This window comes from Neofelis nebulosa, chromosome 1, assembly GCF_028018385.1.
Source record: "Neofelis nebulosa isolate mNeoNeb1 chromosome 1, mNeoNeb1.pri, whole genome shotgun sequence".
NCBI classification, from domain to species: Eukaryota; Metazoa; Chordata; class Mammalia; order Carnivora; family Felidae; genus Neofelis; species Neofelis nebulosa.
This window is the reverse complement of record NC_080782.1, coordinates 221110376-221134216: the sequence shown is the minus strand read 5'-3', so window position 1 is coordinate 221134216 and position 23841 is coordinate 221110376. Positions and strand designations below refer to the sequence as shown.

The window sequence follows — 23841 nt, the reverse complement described above, 5'->3', positions numbered from 1 at the left end:
TGACATTATCTGATAAAGGGTTAGTAACCAACATTTACAAAGAATTTCTCAAACTCAGCACCCAAAAAACCACCTAGTTAAGAAATGGGCAGAAAACATGAATAGGCACTTCTCCAAAGAAGACATCCAGATGGCTAACAGACACATGAAAAGATGCTCAACATCACTCATCATCACGGAAATATAAATCAAAACCACATTAAGACACATTAAAACCACATTCACACCAGTGAGAGTGGCTAAAATTAACAACTCAGGAAATGACAGATGTTGGCAAGGATGTGGACAAAGGGGAACCCTCTTGCACTGTTGGTGGGAATGCAAACTGGTGCAGCCACTCTGAAAAACAGTATGTAGGTTCCTCAAAAAGTTAAAAACAGAAATACCCCACAACCCAGCAATTGCACTGTTAGATATTTACCCAAAGGATACAAAATAGATTCAAAGGGATACATGCACCCAAATGTTTCCAGCAGCATTATCAACAATAGCCAAACTATGGAGATAACCCAATGTCCATCTACTGATGAATGGATACAGAAGATGTGGTATACACACACATACACGCATGCACATATACATAGGAATATTACACAGCCATCAAAAAGATTGAAATATTGCCATTGTAGCAGTGTGGATGGAGCTAGAATGTATTATGCATATGGGAATGGGAGGAGAGAAGAGAGTGAAACAAACCACAGCAGTCTCTTATTTTTTTTATTGACAATGCTTTATTTTTTTTAATTTAAATGCAAGTTAGGGGCGCCTGGGTGGCGCAGTCGGTTAAACGTCCGACTTCAGCCAGGTCACGATCTCGCGGTCCGTGAGTTCGAGCCCCGCGTCAGGCTCTGGGCTGATGGCTCGGAGCCTGGAGCCTGTTTCCGATTCTGTGTCTCCCTCTCTCTCTGCCCCTCCCCCGTTCATGCTCTGTCTTTCTCTGTCCCAAAAATAAATTAAAAAAAAATGTTGAAAAAAAAATTAAAAAAAAAATAAAAAATAAAAAAAATAAATGCAAGTTAGTTAGCCTAGAGCATAGTATCGGTATCAGGAGTAGAACCCAGAGTTTCATCACTTACATAAAACACCCAGGGCTCATCCCAACAAGCACCCTCCTTAATGCCCATCACCCGTTTAGCTCATTCCCCCATTCACCTTCCCTCCAGCAACCCTCAGTTTGTTCTCTACATTTAAGAGTCTCTTATAGTTTGTCTCCCTCTGTTTTCATCTTATCTTTCCTTCCCTTTCCTTATGTTCATTTGTTGTGTTTCTTAAATTCTACCTATGAGTGAAATCATGTGATGTTTGTCTTTGACTGACTTATTTTGCTTAGCATTAATACATTCTGGTTCCATCCACACTGTTGCAAATGGCAAGATTTCATTCCTTTTCATCACCGAGTAATATCTTGTGTATAAATACACCACATCTTCTTTATCCATTTGTCAGTTGATGGACATTTGGGCTCTTTCCATAATTTAGCTATTGTTGATAGCGTTGCTATAAACATTAGGGTTCAGATCAGCTTTTTTGTGTTGTTTGGATACATACCTAGTAGTGCAATTGCTGGGTCATAGGGTAGTTCTATTTTTAATCTTCTGAGGAACCTCCATACTGTCTCCCAGAGTGGCTGCACCAAACCACCAGAGACTCCTAATCACAGAGAACAGGATTGACAGAGGAAGGTGTAGGAGACAAACTAGATGGGTAATGGGTACTAAGGAGGTCACTTCTTGTGATTAGCACTGGGTGTATGGAAGCAATAAATCACTGAATTCTACTTCTGAAACCAACACTGCACTGTATGTGAACTAACAAAAATTTAAATAAAAAAAGAGTGAAACAAAATAAGCTTTCTAAAACCAAGCTTAATTATACGTTTCTTTGAAATATGAACACTGGAGCACCTGGGTAAGCATCTGACTCTCGATTTCAGCTCAGATCATGATTTCATGGTAGGTCACAAGATGGAGTCCTGCACTGGGCTCACACTGGGCATGCAGACTTTTTAAGATTCTCTCCTGAGGTGCCTGGGTGGCTCAGTTTGTTGAGCATCTGCCTCTTAATTTCAGCTCAGATCAGGATCTCATGGTTTGTGAGATCCTTAGGCTCTGCACTGACAATGTGGAGCCTGCTTGGGATTCTCATTCTCTGCCCCTTCCCTGATCATGCTGTCTTTCCCTCTTTCTCACAATAAATAAACATTAAAAAAAAAAAAAAAAACAACTCTCTCCCTCTGCCCCTCCCCTATTCACTCACTTTCTACCCTCACCTCTAAAAAATAAATAAATAAATTTGAACACTGTCATTCAAAAATTTCACATTCTATAAAATCAATAATTCTTTGGGAAAGAAAACAGCACACATATGTTAGAAACAATAACAAAGAAGCCTCTCCTGTCATAAAGTCATTGTTGCCTGGCACAAAAACAAACACTCAGATCAGTGGAACAGAACAGAAAACCCAGAAATGGACCCACAAACGTATGGCCAACTAATCTTTGGCAAAGCAGGAAATAATACAATGGAATAAAGACAGTCTCTTCAGCAAGTGGTGCTGGGAAAACTGGACAGTGACATGTAGAAAAATGAACCTGGACCACTTTCTTACAACATACACAAAAATAAACTCAAAATGGATGAAAGACCTCAATGTAAGACAGGAAGCCATCAAAATCCTCAAGGAGATAGCAGGCAAAAACCTCTATGATCTTGGCCATAGCAACTTCTTACTCAACAGGTTTCCAGATGCAAGGGAACCCAAAGCAAAAATGAACTATTGGGACCTCATCAAAATAAAAAGCTTCTGTACATTGAAGGAAACAATCAGCAAAACTAAAAGGCAACCAACAGAATGGAAGAAGATATTTGCAAAAGACATATCAGATAAAGGGTTAGTATCCAAAATCTATAAAGAACTTATCAAACTCAACACCCAAAAAACAAATAATCCAGTGAAGAAATGGGCAAAAGACATCAATAGATACTTCTCCAAAGAAGACATTCAGATGGCCAACCGACACATGAAAAAATGCTCAACATCACTCAGCATCAGGGAAATACAAATCAAAACCGCAATGAGATACCACCTCACCCCTGTCAGAATGGCTAACATTAACAACTCAGGCAACAACAGATGCTGGTGAGAATGAAGAGAAAGGATCTCTTGTGCACTGCTGATGAGAATGCAAACTGGTAGTCACTGTGGAGAACAGTATGGAGGTTCCTCAAAAAATTAAAAATAGAACTACCCTATGACCCAGCCATTGCACTACTAGGTATTTATCCAAGGGATACAGGTATGCTGTTTCGAAGGGACACATGCACCCCAATGTTTATAGCAGCACTATCAATAGCCAAGAAAGAGCCCAAATGTCCATCAATGGATGAATGGATAAAGAAAATGTGGTATATATACACAATGGAGTATTACTTGGCAATCAAAAAGAATGAAATCTTGCCATTTGCAACTACGTGGATGGAACTGGAGGGTATTATGCTAAGCAAAATTAGTCAGAGAAAGACAAATACCATATGACTTCACTCATATGAGGGTTTAAGATACAAAACACAACAACAACAACAACAAAAAGTATACAAAACAGATGAACATAAGGGAATGGCAGCAAAAATAATATAAAAACAGGGAGGGGGACAAAACATAAGAGACTTACATATGGAGTACAAACAGAGGGTTACTGGAGGGGTTGTGCGAGGAGGGGATGGGCTAAATGGGTAAGGGGCATTAAGGAATCTACTCCTGAAATCATTGTTGCACTATATGATAAGTAATTTGAATGTAAATTTAAAAAATTAATTACTTAAAAAAAATAAAGTCACTGTTGCCAAAACATTCACTTAAATGCCTACAACTTCTAAGATTTTACTTACAGAAGATGGCATTCATTATAAAAACAAAGAAACCTGAACTAATAAAGACATAAACTCAAAGAACTTAGTGATCCTCAAAACATGCTCTTAAGGTAAGCAATTTGCAATCTAGATAGGAAAAAATGCAGTTAGGCTGTTAAGCTGCATTTAATGTTAAACTTTACATTGAGCTCCAGAGAATGCCCCTGAGGTAGAATATTCTGCCAAACTAAAATAATGTAAAATAAAAAAAGAGCTCCTACATACTCAAAATGTTGGAGGAAATATTCAAAATGAATTTGAGAAGATAGATTATTGGGGGAAAATGAGAGACAGGGGAGGGGGAGAGGGAGAGAGGGAGAGAGGGAGAGAGGGAGAGAGGGAGAGAGGGAGAGAGGGAGAGAGGGAGAGAGGGAGAGAGGGAGAGAGGGAGAGAGGGAGAGAGAGAGAGAGAGAGAGAGAGAGAGAAGAGAGAAGCAAACCATACAAGTCTCAACTATAGAGAACAAAAAGGGTAGCTGGAGTGGTGCTGGGTGACGGGATGGGCTAAATGGGTGATGGGCATTAAGGAGGGCACTTGAGATGAGCACTGGGTGTTAATGTCAGAGATGAATCACTAAATTCTACACATGAAACCAATTTTACCAGATATGCTAACTAACGAGAATTTAAATAAAAACTTGAAATAAAAATAAGAGAACAGGGACGCCTGGGTGGCTCAGTTGGTTAAGCGTCTGACTTCAGCTCAGGTCACAATCTCCCAGTTTGTGGGTTCGAGTCCCTCACTGGCCTCTCTACTGTCACCACAGAGCCCACTTCATATCTTCTGTCCCCCTCTGTCTGTCCCTCCTGTCCCCCTCTCAAAAATCAACATTTTTAAAAACAGAACGAAGAGATTATCATTCTTTTAACTTCTATCATTATTTCTTTTAGAAGTTCTAAGTAATTGAGTAGCTATTTTTGGGAAATATTCTTGTGCTACAGATAATCCACATATAAAAGCAACTTCAAGCAATTTGGATAAACAAAATCAGTTCTGAGCCAACACAATTAGGAATATGTTGACAAAATACTTTGCTAATTCATGGGGGGCATATAAGCAAGAAGATGACAACAGAGTATGACAAAGCCACAGGCAGGTCACGGTATTAAATGTTAACCACACAGGGGCGCCTGGGTGGCTCAGTCGGTTAAGCGTCCAACTTCAGCTCAGGTCACGATCTCGTGGTCCGTGAGTTCGAGCCCTGCATCAGGCTCTGGGCTGATGGCTCAGAGCCTGGAGCCTGCTTCCGATTCTGTGTCTCCCTCTCTCTCTGCCCCTCTCCCGTTCATGCTCTGTCTCTCTCTGTCTCAAAAATAAATAAATGTTAAAAAAAAAATTAAAAAAAAAATAAATGTTAACCATACAGAGCACAGAGTTATTGGAATATGGCAAATTGTAATAATTTTCTTGGCCTTATCCAATTTCCATGGATGAGCATTTCTGTGAATCCTAACCTTCATTTAAATTTAAATAAGGAGTGAAGAAGCAAGCAAGCAACCTACATGTTAGTTTTCATTATTTTTTTTTTTTAATTTTTTTTTTAACGTTTATTTACTTTTGAGACAGAGAGAGACAGAGCATGAACGGGGGAGGGTCAGAGAGAGAGAGAGAGGGAGACACAGAATCTGAAACAGGCTCCAGGCTCTGAGCTGTCAGCACAGAGCCTGACATGGGGCTCGAACTCACAAGCCGTGAGATCATGACCTGAGCTGAAGTCGGACGCTCAACCGACTGAGCCACCCAGGCACCCCAGTTTTCATTATTTCATTCTTTCTCTAGTTTTTGCACAGCAAGGGCCCTTCAGATGTCAAACTCAGGTCTATAGGAATTGGAAACTGCAATACACACAAGTTCAGACAAGAAATGAAAATAAAAATGGGCTGAAAACAGGATAAAAAAAGACTATAGAGATATGGTAAATGTTAAATCCTAATACCACATTCAAAGAAAAGATCTTAAAAGCAGTCAGAAAGAAAATATACACTAACTATAATGAAACAACAGTCAGATTCACAGATTTCTTAAACAGCAATCAGGAGAGCCAGGAAATAGCAAAATAATATCTACAAACTTCTAAGAGAAAGTAAATATCTAGAATTGAAGATTCAGCTAAACTACTTGACAAAAAGTAAGACTAAAGAAATTTTAAGAAACAAAACACAAACCTTTTAAGTTCATCCCAAACTGACACTCACTGAGGAAATTATTTAAATATGTATTTGACACACAGATCAATGGAAGAGAGTAAAGAACCCAGAAATGGACCCACAAATGTACAGTCAACTCATCTTCAGCAAAGCAGAAAAGAATATCCAATGGAAAAAAGTTCTTCAGCAAATGGTGTTGGGAAAACTGGACAGTGACATGCAGAAAAATAAACCTGAACCATTTTCTCACATTATACACAAAAATAAACTCAAAATGGATGAAAAACCTATGTGTAAGACAGAAAACCATCAAAATCCTACAGGAGAAAACAGACAACAACCTTTTGACCTTGGCCATAGCAACTTCTTACTTGACTCCAAAGACAAGGGAAACAAAAGCAAAAATGAACTATGGGGATCTTATCAAGATAAAAAACTTCTGCACAGTGAAGGAAACAATCAACAAAACTAAAAGGCAACTGACAGAATGAGAGAAGATACTTGCAAATGACATATCAGATAAAGGGTTAGTATCCAAAATCTATTAAAAAAATCAAACTCAACACCCACAAAACAAATAATCCAGTTAACCAAGAGGCAGAAGACACGAATAGACACTTCTCCAAAGAAGACATCCAGATGGCTAACAGACACATGAAAAGATGCTCGACATGACTCAGCATCAGGGAAATACAAATCAAAACAATAATGAGATACCACCTCACACCTGTCAGAATGGCTAACAACTCAGGCAACGACAGATGTTGGTGAGGATGTAGAGAAAGGGGAACACTTCTGCACTGTTGGTGGGAATGCAAACTGGCATAGCCACTGTGGAGAACAGTATGGAGGTTCCTCAAAAAATTAAAAATAGAGTTACTCTATGACCCAGCAATTGTACTACTATTTATCCAAAGGATACAAAAACGCTGATTCAAAGGGGCACGTGCACCCCAATGTTTATAGCAGCACTATCAAATAGCCAAAGTATGGAGAGAGCCCAAATGTCCATTGACTGATGAATAAAGAAGATATAAATAAAATCATACATACAATGGAACACTACTTGGCAATCAAGAAGTTGCGACAGAACTAGAATGTATTATGGTAAGTGAAAGAAGTAAGCCAGAGAAAGATAAATATCATGTGATTTCACTCATATGTGGAATTTAAGAAACACAACAGATGAACATAGGGGAAGGGGAGAAAAAATAAAAACAGAGAGGGAGGCAAGTCATAAGAGATTCAAATACAGAACAAACTGAGGGTTGCTGGAGGGAAGGGGGGATGGGCTAAATGGGTGATGGTTATTAAGAAGGCATTTATTGGGATGAGTACTGGATGTTATATATGTAAGTGATGAATCACTAAATTCTACTACTGAAATCATTATTATATGTTAACTAACTTGGATTTAAATAAAATAAAACAAAAAAATATGTATCTGAAGAAGAAAGAAAATGAAATCAGAAATGAAGTCTAAGTTGCAAGAAAGAATTTGTCAACAAGCAAGGCAAAGATTAAACGTGAAAAAAATCCAAAAATAGCACTAAGTGAAACAGTACTACCAACATCTAATTTGGAGATTTCAAAAAAGCAAGAAATAAGATAACAGACAAGGGCATGTTGGTTGGGAGATGTTTAAAAAAATATTCAGTATTTTTAATAATTTTTCTAATTTTAAATTTATCAAAATAATAAAGTTTCATTTATTGCTTACATTAAAATAGGAAATCAGATTTTCTGATGGTTGATCACTTGCTGAATTTAAGATCATCATTAACTGTTGAATAGTATTCATAACGGTCCTAGAGAAAAAAAAATAGGAAGAATATTAAGCAATGAAGGAAAGCAAATAAATAAAATGTATCTATTTACCTATTTCACAAGTTAAATCTTCAAACTCACTATTTCTTGTTTATATTTAAGAAGTTCTCTGAAATAAGACTTTACAAAGCCCTTAGTGTACTGTTATTTATAAGGACTTACATTTACTTAAACCTTTAGGAAAGAACATGTTCATAATCACTAAGATCATAATTAAAAACACTGATATGTTTATTTACGAATAAAACCACATTTCAGTACACAATTAATTGGCAAAATTAATGATATTTTAGGAAAAGCACATATAAACTGCTATCAAAATGGTAATTTAAGAAAACATTACAATTAAAGTTTTTCAAATACAGTAGCATATACCCTAAGTCAAATGAAGAAACACATGACTTTACAAGGATTTTCAAGATGAAACAAACATTTTAGAAGTCACCACTGTTAAAGCATAAAATTGGGTCAGTCCCTTAAGATTTCTTTAATGCTATAATTATGTGTGTGTGTTGTACAGTAAATACTAATGTTCCAATTTTGGAATGGTAGCACATTGCTACTATAGGTACTGTTTAATAGTGCAAAGAACTATAGAATGTTTATGGCTGAAAGGTTCCTTAAATATTGTCCAGTGAACATGTTCAGTGAGAATTTTCTTCCTCTTTTTTGTAACCTCAGTAAGAATTACTCAGTTCGGAAAAAGAACTTGTCTTTACATCTTCTAAACTCTTTTGGTGAAAGTCTTCTTTTAGGAAAAAACATGTCAAACATCCCTGGTTTTAATTTGAATCATCTTTGTTATTATACCAAACTATTTTTTTTATAAATACTTAACATTTTTATTTTATTTTGCTTTATTTTTATTTTTTAATGTTTGTTTATTTTTGAGAGGGAGAGAGAATGAGCATGCACGAGTGGGGGAGGGGCAGAGAGAGCAGGAGGCAGAGAATCTAAAGCAGGCTCCATTCTGTCAGCACAAAGCCCTACATGGGGTTCAGACTCCTGAACTGTGAGATCATGACCTCACCCGAAGTCGAACACTTAACCAACTGAGCCACCCAGCTGCCTCTACACCGAACCATTATACCTCTCTCAACTGATATTTGTACATTCTCACCTTTCAAACATTATTGCTTTTATAACTTGTACATCCTCTAATCTACTTAAGCCACATTGACTAAAGCCACAAATAACTAATTGCTAAAACTAAAAGATCCTTCTCACTTGTTCTGATACCTGATTTCCTTCAAACATGTGACACTCAAACACCTGCTCTTTCCTAAAATTCCCTCCCTCCCTTGGCTTTTTTGGCTTCATCCTCTGAGGCCCCTTCTCATTCTCTTTAACTTCTATCTAGTCCTTAAATGCTAGCATTCTTTAGGGTTCAGCCCTTAGTCAGCCATTCTTGCTATTACATACCTTTACTTCAGGCAACCTCATCTTTCTTTATGGTTTTAACTTTCCCTGATGATTCTCAAATCTGTAAGAGCTTATATCCTTCTGCTTACTACTTCTTCATATCCCATAAATGCCTCATGAATAATATTCTGAATATTATTCATCAAATATTCATCAAATATTTATCAAACCTGTTCTTGTTCCTTTATTTCGACTGCCTACTCTTGGCTTGGATATTCAGCATTTCTCAGTTGAATTACTGCAATAGAGCAGTTCATGGATTTTTGACTATGTGTATGGTAATCAGGTCTATGCACGTGTAGTTTAGAAAAATACCTCCTCAGGTTATTCTAATTTGCACCCTTGGTTAAGAACCACTGTGACACATTGAGAGGTCAATTTCTATGTCCTCCTTAGTCCATCCCCTTGCAAACTACTACCATGTAATTCAGAAGCAAAAAAAGAAGGACGAGTTTCAAGAAGAGGGAAAAGCAAGTGTGAAGGTCTTCAAGTATAAAGGAAGAGCTTTAAGCATTCAGGAAACTGGCTAGTTCATCATGAGCAGGCAAACAAGATGAGGTGAGAGAGGCAACAGAAGCTGGATCTTATAGGCACTGTGAAGGAATGTGCATTTCAACTGCAACAGGAAGCAATCAAAGGTTTAATATGGTGAACATGATCTGACTCACATTTCTAGATTACTATTCTGGGGCTCTCTGGAGAATATATTTAGTGGTGGGGAGAGAGGAAAAGTGAGGAGAGTAGACACAGCAAGATCAATTAGGAGGCTACTGCAAAAAAATCCAAAACAAAGAGAAAGAGATCTTGGACAAGGGTGGTGAGACTGCAAATGGAGAACAGGAGATGGACTCGAGGTATTTAAAAGGTAGATTCAACAAGACTTGGTAACAGATTAGATGTAGAAAGTGAGGAAAAGGACAGAAAAATGCTTCTAATCCAAGTTTATGCAGAGCAAAGGATAATACATCTTTTTCTTCTTTATTTACTGAGACGGAACACATTCCCACTCTAGCTTATATTCTTTAAGGACAGAAAGAACTATGTCTAATAATCATATCCTCAGCAACTAGTAAAATACCTGACATGCAAAGACCACTCAATATGTTTGTTGTGTGTATATACAAATATACAATAGAATGAACAAACCCAAAGGACTATAAAGGCACAGAATAATAACAACAGTGAAAATCAAAAGAAAATTCATACCTAACTGGAGTCTGCGGAAGCATCGTATTCACCTCTTCATCAGAGTTACTTTTTCGTGGTGTTCTCTGCATTTCAAAACTAAGTAATGATAAAGTCATTAATATACAGTTTGTGCTTTATGAATCAAAAGAGCAGTATATTACCATCATACAAAATGGTAAGTCAATAACAAGTGATAGGAAACAGATGATTCAAAAGCTGTTTAAGTAAATCAAATTTTATTTTTTTCACCATTGTTTTTAAGTTGGGTTTCTTCCACTAGGTTTATGAAAAACAGGTGCACCAATTCATTAACAATTTTTTAAAAGCTTTTAAAATTTTTTTAAAGTGAAAGTTAGATGCTATCTCTAAATGCTAGATGGTATTACTAACCAAGCTGTTCAGTATTAAAAAATATCAAAGCTTAAGTTTCTTAACTATTACGCCTTCCAAAGATCTTACTTTGACTTAAACTTGAAACATTCTGTATTTAACCTATAAATTATATAGATTTTCAGTTACATATTCAAAAACTTCATGCTAATGACATAAACATAATAAATTTTTTGTAATTACTCTCAATCATTCCTATTTTAGGATTATACATGACAATTCAAGAGAATATACTTTTGTATTAACATTTAAAAAAAGAACCAAGCAATATAAATAGATGAAAGGGTGGGAAAGAGAGACCACTACTTAAGTAAACTAATTACTTCAACAATTTTCTTTTCATGCACATTTTAAAAATTATATTCAATAAAAAATAGTTGTTATAGAGAATAATTCACATTAAATCTCTATTTGTTAATATATGCTTATCAGCTTTATAGAAAGGCATTTGAAGTAACTTATTATAAATGATATTTAAAGATCACATGGGGAGCCTGGGTGGCGCAGTCGGTTAAGCGTCCGACTTCAGCCAGGTCATGATCTCGCGGTCCGTGAGTTCGAGCCCCGCGTCAGGCTCTGGGCTGATGGCTCGGAGCCTGGAGCCTGTTTCCGATTCTGTGTCTCCCTCTCTCTCTGCCCCTCCCCCATTCATGCTCTGTCTCTCTCTGTCCCAAAAATAAATAAAAAACGTTGAAAAAAAAAAAATTTAAAGATCACAAAGTTGAACAAAAACCTATTTAACCTACGTGTATCAATATCAACCTATAATGTTATAGCAAAAGCATCTCAACAAACAGACCATGTACAATACCTGTCTATAGGATCAGCCTGAAGAGTTTTATCATGATCCAGAAATAATCTTGCATCAAGATCTTTGTTTTTAAGGTAAATTTCTTCATATTGTTTAGAGAGACTTTCCACCTCAAAAGAAAAAAAATACTGGTGATTATCCTTTTCCTATCATTTCACTCTTAGTCCATGAAGTACAGATTTAATTAAAGAATCTTTGTACAGCATACAATTTTATAATATAGACAGAGTTCACATGCAGTAATAAAGCATATCTAAAAGTGACATTAAAAAATTGCTATCTTTTTAACTCTAATCTTAAACGGATTTTATGCATGCACCCCATTCATTAGAGTTTTTTGTAGACAATGATCACCAATAACACAAAATAGTACTGAGACAGATCTGTAAGACAAAAATAAGTATTATTTTAATCAACTTAATTGCCAAGATGCTCCAAATAGCCCATACATCCCTCACTTTTAATCTTCCACTATGATTATGAATATAAGAATATTTTTCAGGGGCACCTGGGTGGCTCAGTTGGTTAAGCATCCGACTTTGGCTCAGGTCATGATCTCATGTTTGGCAAGTTCAAGTCCTGCAACAGGCTCTGTGCTGACAGCTGAGTCTGGAGCCTGCTTCCGATTCTGTGTCTCCCTATCTCTCTGCCCCTCCCCTGCTCATATTCATTCTCTGTCTCTCTCTCTAAATAAACATTAAAAAAAGAATATTTTTCAAACATTATAACAAACCTCCTGATTATACATTCTGCCTATCTTTTCTAAATTCTTTGGTGGCATTCCAACTCCCCGCCCAATTAACATATCACAATGTATTCCTAATCTCAAATACCTTTTCATCTCATTTGTTAGAATCTGTAATTCTTTTGTAAGTTCTGATTCATTATTTTCTAAACATAATTTAAAAACCAATGCCCAGTAAATAACTATTTGGCATGACTTCTGCTATGACTTTTAAAGACAAAATATTTCTAACCTGACAGAACTAAAATTGAATTTTAAAAGGAGTGGTAGGAAGAAATCCAGCTAGTGTAAACTTTTTTCTATGTAAGTTTTTTAGATAGAACAGCTATTCATGTTAATTAGGTTCAATCACTGTGCCCTATCTTAGTGAGGCGCTAATTATCAATCATTTATTGACTGGCAGCTATTACTGCTATTTGAAAGATGCTGGGGGGCGCCTGGGTGGATCAGTGGGTTGAACATCTGACTTCGGCTCAGGTCATGATCTTGTGGTTTACGAGTTCAAGTCCTGCATGGGGCTCTGTGCTGACATCTCAAAGCCTGGAGCCAGCTTCGGATTCTGTGTCTCCCTGTCTCTGCCCCTCCCCCACTCACTCTCGGTCTCAAAAATAAATAAACATTAAAAAACCATTTAAGAAAGATGCTGGGGCGGGGGTGTGGGTAGCTCAGTCGGTTAAGCATCTGACTCTTGGTTTCCGCTCGGGTCATGATTTCATGGTTCGTGGGTTCGAGCCCCATGTCAGGCTCTGCACTGGCAGTGTGGAGCCTACTTGGGATTCTAGCTCCTTCTTTCTCTGCCCCTCCCCCAATCACACACTCGTTGTCTCTCTCTCTCAAAATAAATAAACAAACAAACAAACAAACATTTTTTTAAAATGCTGGGGTAAAGTTTATTTTAGGATTTCTACTAAAACTGTAATCCTTTCTAATGAGGGAAGAAAAACTACTATGAGTGTCCAAAATTCTTTAGAGCTGTGAACAGGTTATTTTTTGGCACATCAGTTGATAAGAAAGCTCAGTAATACAACATTTGACCCCATTTCTTGCTTCTCTAGTATCTTTTGCACTGCATCCCAATCTTAACAAATTAGCTGGAGTTCACTGAACAGACCAAACTATCATAAATCATTGTCCCTTTGAATCTATAATTTCTAACACCGAAAATATCTTTTTTTCTCATAAAGCTTATTCACTTCAGAAATCACATCTCCAAACAATTTTCCACAAAACCCATCTGCCCCACTTCGGATTAGGTGGATATCACAGCACCATGTGCAGACTTGTATCAGACTCTCGCAGATTCCCCTAATGTTCTATTTCTTTGTCTTTTTCGCACTATGACCTTGTTGACTGTGAGTTAAATCTCTAATGAATAATATCTAGCACAATGCCTGGCACACATTAAGCACTCAATAAATGATTGTTGGATGAGTAAGTTTATTAATTCAAGGACTAGCTACCAATTTGGGGAGTAGAATCAGCAGACTAGCTATCTGATTCCACGTCTTTTGGTCTTGATAACTAATACCAGGTGCTTCTAAAACATTGCTTTAGCACTGAGTACTTGTTGTTCATCATTTATCTAAGTATTCTTTTCTCCACATCTTACCACGTAAAGTTCTAGGTTTTTCTGTTCTCATTGGAGAGCAAGATATTTGAGGCAAAATATGAAAAGAAACAAAGATGGATGGCACACCAGTAAGGTAAAACATTTCTGCAGTACAATCACAGCCATTTCAACCAAATTTCTTTTCAATTAAGTAGTTTAAAGTATTCCAAAGAGATGCTCCATAATATAGTAATGCCAATAATGTTGATAGCATCAATCCATGGATCCTATGCTCAAGGATGTAGAGCAAATCAGAATCAAAATTTGATTGTGCATATTTAATTATACTGTACTTAAATATAATGGCCTTCAGAAATCCAAAAGCCTACACTTTGATTTTTTAAAAATTTCAGTATAAATCAATTTCTAGTAAAAATTATAAATGCTGCTTATTTATACATCTGAATATATACTCAAAAGGTTTTTCTGTTACTTATATAAAGTTCGCTTAGCACAATTCTACTTAGATTTCTTTCCTTGGGCAAAAAATATTTAATATACAGCAAAGCAACTTTAAGAAATTAGACAGCTATTCCTCCCTCCCAAAAGTCCCAAAACACATTAACTTTTTATTAATTTTTCCTTCCTACCTCTGGAAGTCCATTAGAAGCTACAATTCCAAGAGAATTCATAAAAGGTATGAAATTTTTGAAATAAACATTTTTCACCTGAAAAAGATAAAGTTACAACACAGCCATTAAAATAAAAACCTTAATCTCTGTCACTTTTAACACTAGAATGAAAGTGCTAAATGACATTTTAATCAATGACTTACATTCAACCTAATGTGATACTTATTTATAATCAATTCCATTATTTACTTTTTAATTTACGTGAGGCAGATTTCAAGTCCTAGAATGGAAGTGGAGTAGAGGACTGTTAATGAAACGGGATTTATAAGAAGAAAACCCATTGAAACCAATCTCAGTATTCTGCATTTAACAAATGATGAAAAGATGGCTCCAAAAAATTGGGCAACTTGACCAAAGTTACACAGCTAGGAAGTGGCAGAGCTGGAATTAAAACCCAATGTATCATCAAAGCCAAGACTCTTTACTTCTCCCTACTATCTCTGATTTCTCCCTGGAGCATATTTTTAGGCCACTTCATATTTATCATGATAGCTAGTTTAGGGAACAGTCAAGTATTTTTGCAGAAATTTAGGAAAATAACCTGTTTTTACAAGAAAATAATTTCACACACATAAAGGATACCCCATAATTCAATTCAAAATCACATAAAAATATTTTGTAGAATGATGCATTTTCATACAAAAGCATCCTACATTTATTTAACATAGATAATAAAGACTGTAACAGGAAACCTGGAGTCATATTCCAGGCTATTGTGCACTTGCAGTGTGTTACAAAATTTTAAACAACTTACTTATTTTCATTTAACTTCTCAAAATCTGAAGTCTACATATATTAAGGTAGAAATAATATCAGTTCATATCTTCTACTTCACATATAAGTTATAAAAATTGGCTTTTGTACTACTTATTTTGTTTTTTAATTAACTCCCACTTAACTGGAGTATTTATAAAGTAGGTAGTTTTAACTAACCAATTAGTATTAACTAACCAATAATTATATAGCCATAAATGTAACTAATCAATATATAACCAAAAACATTATATGTAAATACCCACTGTCAATTAATTAATGTCAATGGCTACCATAGTTTTTAATCAGCTACACTTTAAAAATCATTCCCATAAATATTCTAAGTTACAGAAGTTATTTAAAATGAAAAAATTTTAATCATTTATTCCTGATTTTAGAAATAAAATTTTATAAGTAGTTCTGAAATCCATAGAATTAACAACCAGGAATTAGCAAACTGTATTTATGTCTGTTCATTATCTTAAGGGACTTAGCAATAGACTGGGTTAAAAAATATTTCAACTACATTTGTCAGCTTATTAACAAAGATTATTTGTGATTCTAGAAAGTAAAACACACACACACACACACACACACACACACACACACATGTATAAAGTTGATACATCTATATCCACAGGTATATATCTGTATCTTTGCTAAAATTGACAAAAGCCACAGTACTAGAATTTAGGTATCTTGGTAAATCATTCCAACACTTCTTAAACTAAATTTTGAGATCATACTCCATTCCTTCCCAGTTGACAGAGAAATTTCAAAGATGCAACATTTCATACAGCTATCTGGCAGTAGTGAACTGTGGACAATATAACAATCTATGAGAGAAACAGCACTGTACACTAAAAGGAGAAACTGGTAGCAGATTTACCAAAGTCTAGACTCTGTTAGTAATTAGCTATCAATCTCTAGAAGCTCATTCACTCATTACTAAAAGGAGGTTGGGTACATTGTTTCTAACATTCCTTCCAATTCCAACACCCCAGATTCTGTGAACAACATAAGCAATTCCAGGATGTTCAAGTATATCCTCTACCATCCATTAGTATCTGGTGTAATATTTGGAAAGAGTGTATAGGCTGAACAGCAATTTAATGTTGATATTACTTAACACCAGGATTTTCTTGCAGGGTATTTTAAAACTTAGGAATTATCAATAGCCACAGAAGAATCAAAGAACAAATTCATTTGAAAACTACTGCCTTAATGATGCACCTTGCAGCGATTCCTGAACAAGGGAGGCACTCTCTTTAAAACCAAAGTAACTTAATATGAAAAGTAATTTTTTTCTAAATATTTTGCTGCAAAAGAATTAGCACTAATTACAAAAGCAACTTGTCACGAAAGAAGTATATACTGTTAGGAAGAACTTATATCTAAATCTACTTCATTTTAAAGAAATCATGAAGTTAAATTACCTCATCTATATTACATTCATGTTCTTTACAGAGAACTTCAATAATTCTTGTATCATTTTCTAGTTGTTTTGCTATCCGTGCACTCCTGTTCTGACCTCGCCTTGGTGTTCGAGGTGAACCATTAAAAGGTATTACAGCTGTTTCTGTAAAAATGGTAAATTAGATAAGAACAATTGCACATTCCACTGTATAAAATAATGAAGTATTCTAACTCGGGGGATCAGAAATAATCTTGGTAACATTCTGCTACTTTTATTTATTAGGCTTCATTAAAAGGCTAATAGTCTCATCTATCTATTGAATATTTGTTTTATTTACTGATAATAGCTTCTGCCATCCCTATTCTCTTCTGCCCCCAACCAGCCCAAAAAGAAACAATTATAAACAAGATGTAAAGCCCTATAGGCAAATATGGAGAAGGCAAGGGAAATAGCCAACTTATAAACTTACTCTAAATGTATCCTACTCAGTCTGTAAGGGAAAAAAATGTTTCCTATCTTGGAGAGTCTTAAAAAGAGTAAGTATTTATGGATTTAATTGCTAGACATAGTATAAAAATAAATAAAATTTTAAAGTTTGAGCAAAACCCACAATAAGTTATGCTTTTAAAAATATATATATTAATATGTAAATATTAATATATATGTATTATAATATGATAAAGGGTGATTTTTTAAAAACCTTCTGTATTGTTTTCAGTATTCCCCATTTAAACTGAAAATGGATTCAACTATTAAAAGAGATTACAAATGACTAAATATAAAATGTATTAACTGCCTCCGGGCCTAACCACCAATTTACAGGAAATTGAGAGAATATAGGAACATGTTAAACTATATAACAAAATGCAGTCAGAAAAAATTAAACCATGTGAAGCTGCACAGAATAAACCACCTAATTACTTAATAAATCAGTTACAAGAAAAAAACAAGAGACAGATAGAAAAGGAAGTTTTTTTGTCTCAAAAGCGTATCAACCAGTCATAAGGTATAGATCTTATTTAGATTTTGATTTAGTCAACCTGTTAAAAAAAAAAAGTTTTAAAATCACTTTTAAAAGGCAAGTGAGGGGCGCCTGGGTGGCGCAGTCGGTTAAGTGTCCGACTTCAGCCAGGTCACGATCTCGCGGTCCGTGAGTTCGAGCCCCGCGTCAGGCTCTGGGCTGATGGCTCGGAGCCTGGAGCCTGTTTCCGATTCTGTGTCTCCCTCTCTCTCTGCCCCTGCCCCGTTCATGCTTTGTCTCTCTCTGTCCCAAAAATAAATAAAAAAAATAAAAAAATAAAAAAAAATAAAATAAAATAAAAGGCAAGTGAAAATCTGAACACTTACTAGATATTTGGTGGTATTAGGCTAGAAATCACTATTGATTTTCAGGTGTGCTAATAGTCACTATGCTTTTTAAAAAGGCTACCTTTTAGAGATACATACTAAAATTTGTAAGAACGAAATGGTATACAAAGATGTGCTTCAAAATAATATAGGTGATGCTTGGGGCGCCTGGGTGGCGCAGTCGGTTAAGCGTCCGACTTCAGCCAGGTCACGATCTCGCGGTCCGTGAGTTCGAGCCCCGCGTCAGGCTCTGGGCCGATGGCTCGGAGCCTGGAGCCTGTTTCCGATTCTGTGTCTCCCTCTCTCTCTGCCCCTCCCCCATTCATGCTGTCTCTCTCTGTCCCAAAAATAAATAAAAAACGTTGAAAAAAAAAAATTAAAAAAAAAAAAAATAATAATATAGCTGATGCAACTAGGCAGCAGATGGGGCTCCTGGTTGACCATAAGTTATATGTTGAAGGCACGTGATTAAGTACATGAGGCTTATTATACTACTGTCTACTTTTGTATATTCATCTGGAATTTTCATAATAAAAAAGTAATTAAAAGTTTATCATACTCAATTTAACACCTCATCCTGGTTCCTCCTTAACATAGCACTTAGAAAATTAAAACATGTGTTTGAATAATCCAAAAGAACAAAGCCTGTCAACCTAAAGTAACATCCTACATGAACTTCCTAAACTTGTAAAAATTGAAAAAAGTGAAGAAAAGACATATAATCATTACAGAATCAGAAATTTTTAAAATATATTGTTTTGTATTTTTTTCTCCCATTTTGGTTTCTGCTACTGATCTTTCTCTGTCAAACCACGTTCAACACATTTTTCCATGAAACTATCGTTCAGGAAGATTAATTAGGCTCCAGTTTTTCAGCCACTTTCAACACCACTTTTGATTTCCATGTTTTGATCTGTCCTCTATTACTTTTAGTATTATTAATACTTTCATCATTTTAGGAGCAAGGAAGCAGTTCGGCCTAGTTAAGTTTACATTTTTCTGTGGTATAATAAATGATTTTGAAATTCTACTCTTGATGCCACCAAAAGAAGCAATTCCATTCTAAGAGGAATATACTCATCTTTGCTTAATACTCTCTATTTCAACAAGTTATTTTCTTTTTATTTTTTTTTTTAGCAACAGTTACTTTCACTTAAAAACACTTCTCACCTCATCACCCACTGAAGTAGACGACAATTATATGCAAAAAAAGTTAGTCACATAATAATTAGCATCCAACAATACAATTTAGGTAATCTCCTCCTGCAGAATGGGCTACTCTTTCTCATGAAGTTTCACCCATATCTGTGCCTTACCTCTTATTTTCTCTTTACTAGGAATATTCTACCCCAACTTTGCCTAACCCTCAAATGCTATCTACTCTTCAACACTCAGTTCATATCCACCTCTTTTATATGGTCTTCCTTGGTCTTCCCCTGCTTTCTCGTCGCTTGAACTCTCATAGCATTTACTATATTTTGACCCAGATCACTTAGAAAGTGATAATATACTGATTACTTACTTGCTTGTCTTATCTCTACTTCTATACCTTATACTACTTGAGGGCAGAGTCCAGGTCTGATTTCTTTTTTATCATCCCTTCAGCTCTAGAACTATGTTTTGGACCTAGTCGATATTAAATAAACAACTGTTGAGTAATGATGTAGAAGGTGCATAAATTATTTAAAATACTTACTATATGGTTCTTTAAGCAATGCAGGAGGTGAGAGTTTAATAAAATAATCAAGGACACAGAGCATTAACTGAAATGAGATGACGAGATCATCTTCCATTTGTAACACTTCCCCTGAAAATAAAGTAGGTTCACATTGTAAAGTAACAGACTAGAAACGAAGATTGAGATCTTTAAATCAGGGAAAATTGTAGGTATGGGCATATGCATATACTCATTTATTTAAGAGTCACTAAAGGCATATTAAAGCTTAAAATTTTTTGTTTCACAAAAACTCAAGATTTGAAATATATAAAATATAAATGAAATATATAAAAGGTTATGAAATTATAAATGAAGTATAAATCTACCATGAGAATTTGACATTTAGCTATTATCATTATAATTCATTCCCTATGTCTAAATTCATTTTGTTTCTGGAGCATCTGGGTGGCTCAGTTGGTTAAGCATCCAACTTTGGCTCAGGTCATGATCTCACAGTTCATGAATTCAAGTCCCATCATGTCAGGCTCTGAGCTGACAGCTCAGAGCTGGAGCCTCCTTTGGATTCTGTCTGTCTGTCTCTCTCTCTCTCTCTCTCTCTCTCTCTCTCTGCCCCTCCCCCACTCATGCTTGCTCTCTCTCCCTCTTAAAAATAAGTAAACATTAAATAAGTAAGTAAATACATAAAATGGTCAAGTGAAGTCAGATCAAATCCTCCTCCAATACCCAATAAAATAAAGGAAAACATGTTCTGGCTAAGTGTCAGTACCAACACCAAATTTAAGAGATACTGACTCAGAGTATCCTCATCTTTTCCTCCTCTTATGTGGAGGGCACAGAAATTGCTGATGAGAGAAGGGTAAAAGAGAGGAAGTAAATGGTAGCTAACTTTCTGATAAACACAGAGACTCCAGTATATTGTGCTGAACTGGGGGCCAATCTGAATCCCAACACAATCCTGTTATGGAAACAGGATGTAATTATCACTATAAATGTTCTATTGTAGAGTTCATTCTAACAAGAATCTCAGAACAACAAAGACTCATACCATTCCAGATAAATTCTCCACTTTCTCCCTCACCCTGACTAAAAATAAATATAATAAAAAGGCTGTACTCATATTGTAGCTCTTTGGGGAATACAACGAGCCAAAGATAAAATGCAAAGTGAGTGAAAAGAGATTTATTCACACTACATCAGAGAAAACAGAACATCAAACACCAACCACAACAGAGAAACTAGAACATCAGGTCAGGGTTGCCTACAAAAAGTCCTAGTAACATGAGGTGGGGGAGAACATGAGAAACACAGCAATTATGCAAACACAGTACAGAAAATAAAACAAGAAAAGAAATAAAAGAATCACAATGTAAGAAGGGGAAAAAAATCAGAGAACCCAATCTGGAAGATAATATACGAGAAGAAAATGCCCTATGACTCCTTGCACTAAGAAATAAAAAGCACAAGTTATATAAAAATAAGGAGCTAGAAAAGCTAAGGAAAAACTGAGGACCAAATAACACCATTACAAACACAGTTTAGCTCAAAACAGAAGAAAGGCTTGAGACAAAAAACAGTTAATACATAAGAACAAGACCAAAGATCAGAATAATATGAGAAAAGATACTAAATATGGAGGACAAAAACAATCCAACATAAGACAGCTAAGTTCCTGAAACAGAATAGAATAGCACCTAACTGAATAGAGTAATATTTAAAAATGTAGTGCATGAAGGGTTCCTGGGTGGCTCAGTTGGTGATCTCCTGGTTCATGGGTTCAAGCCCCACATTGGACTCCATGCTGGCAGTGCTGACCCTGCTTGGGATTCTCTCTCTGCCCCTCCCCCACTTGTGCTTTTTCTCTCTCTCTCTCTCTCTCTCAAAATAAACTTGAAAAAATGTAGTATGTTAAGATTTCTTTGAAATAAAGTGCAGACCTTCAGTTTAAAAAGAGATATAGTGTTACAAGAAAAACTAATACAGAATAATAAAAAACAAAAGAGATATTCTAGTTAAGATAATGAACCTCAAACTTAAAAAAAAAAATCAAGTATTTAGACAGTAAATAAGTGGGGGCGCCTGGGTGGCTCAGTCAGTTAAGCATCTGACTTCAGCTCAGGTCATGATCTCACAGTCCGTGAATTCAAGTCTCCCATCAGGCCCTGTGCCAACAGCTCAGAGCCTGGAGCCTGCTTCGGATTCTGTGTCTTCCTTTCTCTCTGCCTCTCCCCCACTCGCACTGTCTCTCAAGAAAAAAAAAAAAGTAAATAAGGGGCGGAAATTAAGCTAGTCTCCAATTTTTTAATAGCAATGTTTAATGCCATAAAACAGTGTCCTGAGGAAAACAAGAATGACACAAAAATAGGATAGACAGCCAAGTGGTCCTTCAAGTATAAAGCCTATGGACATGACTCATAAACAACACAGAGAATATGGTGCCAAAAAGCCTTTTTTGAAAAACTCCTTCTTGGTAAAATCCAGCCAACTAAAGATGAATCAAAATAAAGAACTCAGAAATGGAGAAGCTGTAACAGAGAAGTGACAATAAACTTAGAATCCACCAAAACAGAGAAGTGAGAATAAACAAGTAGTTTTAATTATAGAAGAGAATGTATATGTTATAATCTTTGATAATGTTAATACGACAATGCAAAAATCTTAAAGTAGGGGGGCGCCTGGGTGGCGCAGTCGGTTAAGCGTCCGACTTCAGCCAGGTCACGATCTCGCGGTCCGTGAGTTCGAGCCCCGCGTCAGGCTCTGGGCTGATGGCTCGGAGCCTGGAGCCTGTTTCCGATTCTGTGTCTCCCTCTCTCTCTGCCCCTCCCCCGTTCATGCTCTGTCTCTCTCTGTCCCAAAAATAAATTAAAAAAACGTTGAAAAAAAAAATTAAAAAAAAAAAAAATCTTAAAGTAGGGAATGGGGAGGTAACAGGAAGAGTGGTAATATTAGTGCTCTTTTCTTTCAAGCAGATTAATACCTTTAAATCGAAACACAAGGTAAAATTAAAAAGATTGTAACCTTAATTTTTTAATAATGTTTTATAATCTTACAGAAATTATAACTGGAATGACAGTCTAATTTTAATGATAATTATTTCTAGGTAGGTTTTGGGTAATTTTTCTACACTTTTCTTTGCATTTTCTGTATTATTTGAATTATGTATTGTGACTGTATCATCTTTATAAAAACAGTAACATTATTCTTAAAAAAAAAAAGGCAAGAAGGATAAAAGGATATTAGAAACAGAAATGAAATAAGACATTTCCAAAGCTGCTTCCAGTGCCATAATTACAAGAACTTGCTAAGAGTTCACAAGCCACACAGAGAATTGGGGAGTGGGGGGGCGGGAGTAACATTAAACTGAATAAAAAATTGAGCGTAGTCCAAAAGAATGATCAATTATTGCATTTGAAACATTCACATGGAACAAAAACAATGACTTTACCTTTAGCTAGTAAAAATGTGATCCAAGAAGCTTTTAGCACCAACATAGAGTTTATTTCAGTAGATAGCCTGGTAAACAAACAAAGCAGAAAAAAATTTTACACTGACAGTCTTCAACTATTTTTTTCCTTTTACTTATTTATTTTGAGAGAGAGAGAGAGAGAGAGAGAGAGTACATGCACACACAAGGTGTAGGTAGAGAGAGGCAGAGAGGGAGGGAGAATACTAAGCAGGCTTCACCAACAGTGTGGAGCAACTGAGACACCCAGGCACCTCTTCCTTCTTTTTAAATTACAGGCCTAAGTTGATTGATTGCATAAGAGAATACAATCCATTTTAAATGTACAATTTACACATTAACTCAATTTGCTTCAATTCAGTGAGTGGTTTTACCAATATTTATATTTACCCCATGTACAAAATGTACAAAATACATTTTGTAAAGGAAATATTTAATATTTCAATTCTAATAGAAAAATATGCATAAAAAGTGGTATACTATGATGTACTTGGTTTCCAATTAC

At 35.7% G+C, this 23841-nt stretch overlaps 1 protein-coding gene across 1 annotated transcript in view; it reads right to left on the bottom strand.

Annotated features, from left to right (window-relative positions):
• The window catches only part of RB1 (RB transcriptional corepressor 1), a 177250-nt gene that overhangs the window by 99888 nt on the left and 53521 nt on the right, over positions 1-23841 (bottom strand). Inside the window, 7 exon segments of the mRNA XM_058685648.1 lie at positions 7778-7865; positions 10513-10590; positions 11696-11805; positions 14640-14717; positions 16871-17013; positions 19895-20005; positions 23319-23386. Coding sequence (XP_058541631.1) covers positions 7778-7865; positions 10513-10590; positions 11696-11805; positions 14640-14717; positions 16871-17013; positions 19895-20005; positions 23319-23386 — 676 coding nt within the window.